Source organism: Lampris incognitus, chromosome 19 (assembly GCF_029633865.1).
Source record: "Lampris incognitus isolate fLamInc1 chromosome 19, fLamInc1.hap2, whole genome shotgun sequence".
In the NCBI taxonomy this organism is placed as follows: domain Eukaryota; kingdom Metazoa; phylum Chordata; class Actinopteri; order Lampriformes; family Lampridae; genus Lampris; species Lampris incognitus.
In genome coordinates this window covers 16,198,305-16,208,256 of record NC_079229.1, presented here as the reverse complement: position 1 = coordinate 16,208,256, position 9,952 = coordinate 16,198,305, and the positions used below count along the sequence as shown (strand labels likewise).

Here is a 9,952-nt window from a genome sequence, read left to right as displayed (position 1 = left end):
ACAATAGCAGGCCTGCTGTCAGGCCCGGGGCTCAGGCTATCTGGAGTGCCCGTCACATCTAACGTAATCCTAGCCGAAAGCAGCTGCTCTAACTCACGGACACGTCTGTCTCTCTAGTAGAGACAACCTGTCTGTAACTACGGAGCAGTCGCCACAAACCATCGTTTTAACGAGGCTGCTTTGACTGCGAATGTAATAGAGCTAACTGGTAAGCTAGGCTAAGCTCAAAGCTAGTAGCAAACTGGGAACAGGAAGCTACCTACTGTCGCGGTTTTTCTATAGCCCGGATAACTATGGATGGAGGCGGGGACTTTTAGGTGCGACAAACCGGGCTTCACCACCGTTAGCTGGATAGCTGCGCCAATGCTAGGGCTAGCCTGCTAGTTAGCTAGTTAGCCGTGTGCTAATGGGTTAGCAAGCTCACCTTGGGACCAGGGCTGGTGATGGAACAGGGCGGCTGAGCTCTAGGCGGGGCGGGAGATGGATGGCTGCTCTCCGGGGTGCGTGTCTCTCTCTCTCTCTGTACTCTGTCTCCGGTGTGACCGGGTGAATGTCTCTCTCAGTCTCTCTGGGGAAGCTCTCGGGGGTAGTCAGCTAGCTACAGGTACCGAGGCAGTCTGCTGCTAACACTACCACTGCTAGCCACCGTATCTACTGTCCAGCCCAGGATACGCTAGGTTTCCCTGCTCTATCCCACGCTAAGGCGACAGTCTACGATATGGTTACTAAACAGTTCTGGCGCTTCGTCTCTCCCGCGGTGTCTAATATAGTTGCGTCTGTGACAGCGCGAGCTAACCTGTGATTGGTCCTCTAGCTGCACGAGCCCAGTGCAACATTCCAAGTACATCCCCAGGCATTTCCCACTACACTACTAAACACAAGATTCGTATAAGAAAGAAACTAGATAATCTAGCGATAAGTGAACTAAGCACAGAAAATAGCTAAATCAGAACAAAACGAGGAGGTTAGGGCAGAATATAAAGAACTAATAAAATAAAAATAAAAGTCGATCTTACGAAGTCGCCGCTCACGAAGGCGGAAGCTGAAAACATCTGGCAGTTGCATATTGCTAGTCTCTCTTCTATAATGACCGTTATTTTTGCTGTGCGTACCAAATTGTTTTATTCGGGACGTGTTGCAAAACAGTTGTGATAAAAACAGTTGCAGTATTTACTGGCAGTCGTTTCAGTTGGGACACTTTTTGTTGTGCACCCTTAGGAGAACCCTTTTCTGACATTGTAGGCTTCATGATTCTGCATTGTGTTCTGTCATGCAGCATATCATTACATCGCTAGAAAAGCGCTATATAAAATGCAACTTGATTGATTCTTGCTTATGTTGTTCTTGTTAAAAAATGACATATGCTAATGTGTAGAGAAAAATAGTCAAATTGTGTGTGTGTGTGTGTGTGTGTGTGAGAGAGAGAGAGAGAGAGAGAGAGAGAGAGAGAGAGAGAGAGAGAGAGAGAGAGAGAGAGAGAGAGAGAGAGAGAGAGAGAGTTTTGGCATCAGGCCGTTTGATTGATTGATTGTAGAGCACTTGCTATAACAAGGTATATAGTGTCGTTGCTCTAACTTGGTGTCTCAGATGTTACGTTGCTGTTGCTGCAGTGTGAACTATAGATGGGTATACTATATTTGTTTGCCCGCCCACCCAGTATCACCACCAGCCGTCACTGAAAATCAGTACCTGGGCCTTCTCGTTCTCGGGTCATCCACTTTCCACCCTCTTGGTGGCAGTATAAAAATGTATTTCTGTTTTTTAAAAAGCGAGGAAGAAGATGGCCGTACGCATGCGCCTGGAAAGGCTACGTTAGTCTTTCTCTAGCAACAAGGTCCGTAAAGCTACGTGGACTTAGTTCTTACACCTCCGCCCAGACCCAGAATCAGCCAAGTAACACCACAGACACAGGTGGGTACATTTCGACACAGTATATTTTTATTCTCACACACGACGCGACTTTTACAAAAGTGTGAGTTCTGTAATTTTGTTGTTAGTGGTGAAACATTACAACCTAGTATCTCAGCTAACGTTAACGCTGACTACTTAAAGCTTGACTAGCTATGCTACTTGGATCTAGTTTTTTCTTCTTCATTCTGACGTTCACAAAGGGAAAAGCAAATTAACTTGACCAGGCGTTTGTTGTGGCTGAAGACCGATTTTCTTGGGTGATATCGTCTGTGCTAGTAAATTGATTACAATGACGACTTTAGCGTCGTTAAAGTCGTTCACTTAACCAGACCATGGGTCGCTATAGTCAACGTCAGCACTAGATGCCAGACAACACGACTCACAGCATTGTACTGATGTGCGAAATCTAATGCTGATTTCTACATTGTGGGAAATCTAATGCTGATTTCTGTACTGATGTGTGGAGTCCAATGCTGATTTCTACACTGACATGTGGAATCCTATATTTGCAGCCAAAGCACCATGGACCAGGTTATGCAGTTTGTTGAGCCCAGCCGGCAATTCGTCAAAGACTCAATAAGGCTGGTGAAGAGATGCACTAAACCAGACAGAAAAGGTAAGTGAAAATTCAGCACTCCCTCCTTTTGAGTCCACATCATTTCTGAACTGCAAGCAGTGTTAAGATTCCAACTGAGTTCTCTGTGACACTTGCAGCAACCTGAGCATCATCTGCAGTCCTTACTGGTGAATTGACCCTTATACACAATCAAGTATCATTCATTTTGTACTTAATCTTTGGATTGTCTCTTTTTGCAGAATTTCAGAAGATTGCCATGGCCACAGCGATCGGGTTTGCCATCATGGGCTTCATTGGATTCTTTGTGAAACTCATCCACATTCCCATCAACAACATCATTGTGTAAGTAGCTACTATACCCTCAACAGTCGGTATTATGAGAGGATTGATTACCCACCAATATTTTGAGGTCGATTCTCTATATAAATTGCATTCAGGGAGTGAATTTGCTCCAAAACTAATATTTTCATGTTCTTTACTATAAAAAGATATCATGCATCTGATCTATAAATGGTGGGAGATAAAGGCTTGATTATCAATATTTTTAATCAGTTTTAATGCTTACTGTTGATTTGTGGTGCTTGTGATACTTGTCCTTATTGAGTGTAAGCGAAATGTCTATTAGGGTGTAATCTCTTACAAGGAGCCAAGGTGAAATTGGGTTGTCATCACTTTGGGCTACATGTTTGATTAAGAAATAAGGCTACAGGATGCAGTTTATTGGCATACATTTTATTTTATTACAAATCAATAGAAAACATTTGAACCCCATTATCTTTATTAATTTTGCATTGGGTTGAATGTGTTAAGTGTTTCAATACAGATATTTAACATTTTCTAGTCATATTTAATCAAAGCATGATGTTATATGGTTTTAGCTAAAGGGTGACTTATACAAGCTCAGCTATTTTTTGGTAATCGCCGTTTCATTTTTTTTACTTAAGTCAAAATTATTGCGTATATTTCTTTTCCAGTTATTTCAACCCATTGATGTAAATTATCCTTCATTTTCCAATTCTGTTGCTAATACTGCTTCTCTTCTCCAGGGGTGGCTGATTCCTCACTGATCAAATAGGACTACAAAACTACAACAGGAGGCAGTGGTGCAAAGTGTTATTAGTTATTAGGGTGGTGGCTTTGGGGACTTAAGGGATGTCATTTTTACATTCTGTGTACAATATTTGTATTTGGCTCTGTTAATAAATCTTGCAAATTCCAAGTTGTGTTATTGTATTGATCACGCTCACTGTGCCTGTCATTGTTTGAAGATTTTAAATGCAACTAACCTTTTACACTACTTTCCATCAAAGACACAGTAGTCTGAAACCATTGGCTGCATTTCTGTAATGCTTTCTGACCTTAAGATCAGTTTCCTAGGCACTTAGGCTGTTAAGCAAAGCAAACACACTACAGATTTAATCTGCACTGATTTGTCTCTTGGAGTCATGTTGCCCTTGGAACAACCAACCCAAATTTTGCATAAAGGCTGCCCATGCTAAGAGCAAGGTAGCCTCTGATTATACACCTATTGTTCCTGTCAGAGGAGGGGGGGGGACCAGCAGTACTGCTAGCCAATCAGATAAGAGTCTGTGAATGTTCTCATTCATCCAGGTTATCCAAAGGAGTTGAATCAAGTGCAACTGGACTTGGTATATATCCCTGAAGACGTTTCGCCTCTCATCCAAGAGGCTTCCTCAGTTTGTGCATGAACCATTTTCTTCCTCAGTTCGAGGCAAAACGTCTTCACGGATATATACCAAGTCCAGTTGCACTTGATTCAACTCCTTTGGATAATCAGATAAGAGGCTCACAAATAATTTTATGTTAATGACACGGGCTGTTGAGCACAGGAAACCAAACCTTTTAAAGGGGAAAAAAATGTCACGTGTTCCATAGACAAACAGTATAACGTCAAAAATGTAGGGAAATACTCCTTTAACAATGATTATTCTGTAAATAGGATTATGGTGATTTAATATGGAATTTACTGATGATGGGTAACTGATTAAATTTTAAATTTTCAGTATGAAATGAACAAGTAGATGATCCCACCTGAGCGCTCATTATGCAATGAAACCAGGCAAGCCTGTGTGTGGCCAAACAGGCCTTGGTTCTCTTGCATGAATTAAAAGAAAATTAAATGAAAAGCCAGTCATCTTTCTCAGCTACATGACATAACTAACCTGATTTTCATGACAGCTGGTAAAGGCTTAATTTTAGAAATTCTCAAGGGCAAGACTTAATCATTGATTCCTGCCTTGACTATAGTTTTATATTTCACAAACCAGTGATGCTTTTGATTTTGTTCTGGTGTTATGAACATAGCACATGAAACTATATTAAGTGGCTTTATCCTTGAAAGACTAACTAAGCCTTAGTAAGACCTATACCCGGACTGGTTTATTCTGATAGAGGTAAGATCTCCCCAGTGTCATTTGTTGTCCCTGCTGATGCCCATGCTCCACAGCAGTGGCTGGTCTGTTGTCACTGTCACAGGCTTCCTTGGGCTCCCAGGGGTGACAGGCGCGTAGGTGTTAGACGTGCTCACAAGCTTCCCAAACTGCAGGACCTGGTTGTCTGAATAGAGAAAAAAAGATGTGGCAGAAATGAAGGCCTTCAGCATGCATAGAACTTATACGGCATACTATAGGTTCAGACCTGACCACAAACCCCTGTACAAGGCTATGTTTAGATTGCAAGCAAATCCAATTCGTTTCTCAAACCTGATCTTTAAAATTGACTGTCCACACTGTTATTTGGAAAAGATCAGGTCAGATTGATGTGTTCAGCATCAATAACCTATTTGCACAGTTTGCTGTAATAAGGACGTAAGCTTGTGTATGTATGCCAACCTGAACCAAAATAGCAAGTTGCATGCTATAAAGAATGGAGACGTGTATCCTCTTGCACTTTACTCCACAGCAATATCTAGTAAGGATGCAGAACTCCTGATGTACCAGACAGTGTGAGCATTGGATGAGGTTGATGTAAGCAACTACTTTCTGTTTTGTGCTGCAGTCATCGCCAGCAATCTCTGAAGTGAGAGGTGTGGTGCAAAATGCATTGGGAGTGATGTAAAGGGCAGCCAGGCTGAGCCACATATCTAAAAATTAGATACAAATCACATTTAAAATTACCTATATGAATTTGGATAGTCTGATTTGCAAAAAATTGCTTTCAATGTGTGTGTGTTTTTTTTTTTTTGCCGTCCACACTTACTGAAAGCGATCTGATTACAATATGGATTTCCCAAAATCAGATCTAAGCTCCCAGTCTGAACATTGCATCAGTTCCACATCACTCTTTACTGTGCTACGAAATACAGGTAGTCCCCGGGTTACGAAAGAGTTCCGTTTTGCAGTCTGTTCTTATCACAGAATAGAGATCCTACTCTGTGGTTATGTTGAATTTGTATGCAAGTCGGAACAGTCGCGTACAGTTCACAACTAGCATCAATTAGTCAAACGTTTGTTTTAGTATATAGTATATATTTTAACTAAAACATCATAAACATAATAATGCAGTAATAATAACTACAGTACAGTATTTATAATTGAAAGAGAGAATGTGTATAGGTATATAAAAAACATTAAAGAAACATGTCTTTATGCATGCTCAATAATCCAGGTAGAAAATCAACGTACAGCGTTGTATCCCGATGAACTTATTCAACTTTCTTTGATTAAAGAAACGTTTCTTACACTTCAAACGTCCCACCTGCCACTGTCCCCGGCCCGGAGTGAGTCGCGACCCGCGGAGGCAGGCCGCTTGACACCGGAAACGGGAGCCCGCTCGGTGCTCGCTTCCCCGCCTTACCCGGTAAGTGAAAAAACGAGAAGAGCGTTTCACCTCCCTCTGAACGCTTTGTTATTTCCGTTTTCGCTTCAAATGTGATCGTTTTCCTTTTCACTTGCATCCGATGTATGCTTTGAAGCCATGATTACGTGGGTAAACACACGAAAAATGTAAGTGAAAACACAATGCACACAACATTGTTTACGCGATCCGACTTCAAATGGCGATGACGGTGTGGCGTTCCCGCTCAGGCCGACGAACCGCCTAAAACGCGCAATGTTGTGAGCGTCGCGTAAAGTAGTCTGCCCGTTCGTCAGTACGAACCAGTGTGTAACTCAAAATTTTTTTATCATGACAGACTTTACAGAGGCCGGTTCGTAAGTACGAGAGTTCGTATGGCGGAAGTTCGTAACCCGGGGACTACCTGTAGTTAAAAAAAAGTTAAAGAAGTGCTGTAACGTCATCTAGTAGTTTGCAGTGGCACACGGCGCAAAATAAAATGCTCTTGGAAACACCACCAAAGTCACTGCAGTCGGATCCTCTGCTTGCTCTGTAACTGTTAATGTGACAGTTCAATCAACATTTCAACTTAATCTTTAGGAGAAACAAAAATCCCAATCTTTAGGCGAAAAAAAAGTTCGCATTTCTTACCCAGGGAAGTTTGCATAAACACCTGAATCAGGGTTTTTATATTGGGTTTGTACTGGAAACAATTAGTCAAAGTGTAAGGATGGGGGCAGGATAACCGAAGTAAAGAACTACTATTAATTTCGACTGCTCCCGTTAGGGGTCGCCACAACGAATCATCCGTTTCCATTTCTTCCTGTCCTCTGCATCTTCTTCTGTCACACCAGGCACCTGCATGTCCTCCCTCACCACATCCATAAACCTCCTCTTTGGCCTTCCCCCTTTCCTCTCCCCTGGCAGCTCCACATTCAGCATCCTTCTCCCAATATACCCAGCATCTCTCCTCCACACATGTCCAAACCATCTCAATCTTGCCTCTCTTGCGTTGTCTCCAAACTGTCCAACCTGAGCTGTCCCTCTAATATACTCGTTCCTAATCCTGTCCTTCTCCGTCACTCCCAACGAAAATCTTAGCGTCTTCAACTCTGCCACCTCCAGCTCCACCTCCTGTCTTTTTGTCAGTGCCACTGTCTCCAAACCATGTAACATAGCTGGTCTCACAACCATCTTGTAAACATTCCCTTTAACTCTTGCTGGTACCCTTCTGTCGCAAATCACCCCTGACACTCCTCTACACCCACCCCACCCTGCCTGCACTTTCTTCTGCACTCCCTGTTACTTTGGACAGCTGTCCCCAAGTATTTAAACTCATACGCCTTTGTCACCTCTACTCCTTGCATCCTCACCATTCCACTGTCCTCCCTCTCATTCACGCATAGGTATTCCATCTTGCTCCTACTGACTTTAATTCCTCTTCTCTCCAGTGCATACCTACACCTCTCCAGGCTCTCCTCAACCTGCACACTACTCTCGGTACAGATCACAATATCCTCCGCAAACATCATAGTCCACGGAGACTCCTGCCTGATCTCCAAACCAAAGTACAGAACTAATCTACCAACAAAACAAAAAAAAATCCCCGAAAAGTATATCTGTGGTGTAAACCGGTTTCATTTCTAACAGTTTGCGCATGCGTTTCACGGTAAACACTGCTAGTCAATGTTTTGCAGCATGTGAAATAAAGGCAACAGGTGGATGCACAGACCATTGTCTCCTCTTGCCTCTATTTATTCAGCGGACTTAGTGTAGTATAAATACATCACATGGTGTCAGAAATGAAGCGAACACAGTACGTTTATTCGGACAAGAGTTGTCAGGGACTATAGGCCAGAATGGCGAATTTTCGGCACCGGAGCAGTTAATTCTGAAAACAACGTTTTTCAAAGAACCGAATCGCAACAAAGGAGCCAGCCGATGTCCATGTGAGCACATTGATTTATTCTATGGGCACCGAGGCGGAACAAGTGTATAAATCATTCGCCTTGGAGGACGAAGAGGGAGCCAACAAGTTTCAATATGTGTTGGGACTGTTTGACGGGCACTGCATGCCAAAACGGAAAGGGATTTTCGAGCAGGCATGATTCCACTCACGGACCATGGGAGTGGGAGAGACTGTTGAACAATACATAAAGGCACCTGAATGAGCTTGCTGCTCACTGACTTTTCAGATAAGGAGGAAATATGTGACAGGCATGTCATTGGAATCAAAGACAAAGATCTTTCACTGAAACTACAGATGACCAGTGACCTAACTCTAAAAAGCACAGCCGACATGGGCAGGCACTCTGAGTTAGTGAAGCTTCAGAACAACGAGACTGTTGCAACGGGACACGTTGATGAGGTAAAAACAAAGCCTTGCAAAAGTAAGTGGAAAAATAAAAACACGGGCTATGGGAGGTCATAAGGAAAAACAGAGGAGGAATTGTGGCAGATGCAGGTGCATACATAAGAGAGAAGTGCCCTGCAAAGGATAAAGGCTAATAAATTCCATAAAATTGGCTATTTTCCTATCAAATGCAGAACCAGATTAATTCAAGAAATGACTGAGTGAGTGGACAGTTTTATTCCTGAGCTCAATAAATGAACCTGCTACTGAGAATGGGGCCACAGTAAATGAGGTCATCACTGATACAGAGCCACCATGGTGCACAACACTAGAGATGTGCAGGACTCCAGTTAACTTTAAGATGAATTCTGATGCAAACACAGCAATAATAAACGAGGCTACATATAGCCGCCTCCTTGTGAAGCCAAAAGTCAGACCAGTAACAGCTAAACTCAACAGTTCAGGGGGAAAGGTGGGCCATAAGGGACAATTCCTGGCCAGGTTCAACAAGTATCAAAAGGACAAAAATCTAAAACTGTTACTTCAGGGTAATAGTTGTAAAGTCTACATGTGATAATTTGCTCAGCAGATCAGTTGGAGTATAGACCCTTTTACAGTTGGTAAACAGTGATCATGTGATTTTGCTGCCAAAATGCGCATGCATACTATGCGTGACGTGGGTCATAAAAAGATCTATACCTGGGTTTCATTCAACACATTAGAGAAGTGGGTGTGTATGGGGAGTTAGGACTCCTTAAAGGCAATCCTGTGAAAATAGCCCTCAAAGAAAATGCCAAGCCATATAGTGTTGCAGCACCTCGCCGCATACCTATTCCATTTCTACCACAAGTTGAAGAGGAGTTGAAGTGAATGGAGGAGAATGACACAAAGCATGGGACTGAGCCCACAGAATGGGTAGCACCTATGGTGCCAGTAATCAAACTGACAGGTAAAGTAAGGATTTGTGGAGGCCTTATTAAATTGAATGAAAATGTAAAAAGAGAGAGGTTTGCCCTGCCCTGGATCGACAGTATTTTGCATAAACTAGCTGGAAGCTCAGTGTACTCAACACTGGATTCAGCAAGTGGGTTTTGGTAGATAGCCCTGGATGAGAAAAGCTTAAAGCTGACTACATTCATAACTCCAAAAGGACGTTACTGCTTTATGGATGACTCCCATTTGGAATCACGTCTGCACCAGAGATATTCCAAAGAAAGATGCAGGAACTGTTGCAGGACCCACAAGGGCACTGCCATCTACATGGATAATATTTTAGTGTTTGGAGCCACAATGGAAGAACATGAATGCCATCTGAA

At 42.7% G+C, this 9,952-nt stretch overlaps 2 protein-coding genes across 2 annotated transcripts in view; one reads left to right on the top strand and one right to left on the bottom strand.

The window, feature by feature from the left end:
• The first annotated feature begins 1,769 nt into the window (after positions 1-1,769).
• sec61g (SEC61 translocon subunit gamma) lies at positions 1,770-3,707 on the top strand. Its single transcript, XM_056299116.1, has 4 exons — positions 1,770-1,911; positions 2,424-2,527; positions 2,728-2,830; positions 3,535-3,707. Exons 2-4 carry the CDS (start codon positions 2,434-2,436, stop codon positions 3,542-3,544), a joined length of 207 nt encoding a protein of 68 aa, XP_056155091.1. The 5' UTR covers positions 1,770-1,911; positions 2,424-2,433; the 3' UTR covers positions 3,545-3,707.
• Positions 3,708-3,855: 148 nt separating this feature from the next.
• The window catches only part of tpk1 (thiamin pyrophosphokinase 1), a 188,536-nt gene continuing 182,439 nt past the window's right edge, over positions 3,856-9,952 (bottom strand). The window contains exon 9 of the mRNA XM_056299627.1: positions 3,856-5,065. Within this exon, the coding sequence (XP_056155602.1) occupies positions 4,920-5,065 (146 nt within the window). The 3' untranslated portion in view covers positions 3,856-4,919. The remainder of the gene's footprint in view (positions 5,066-9,952) is intronic.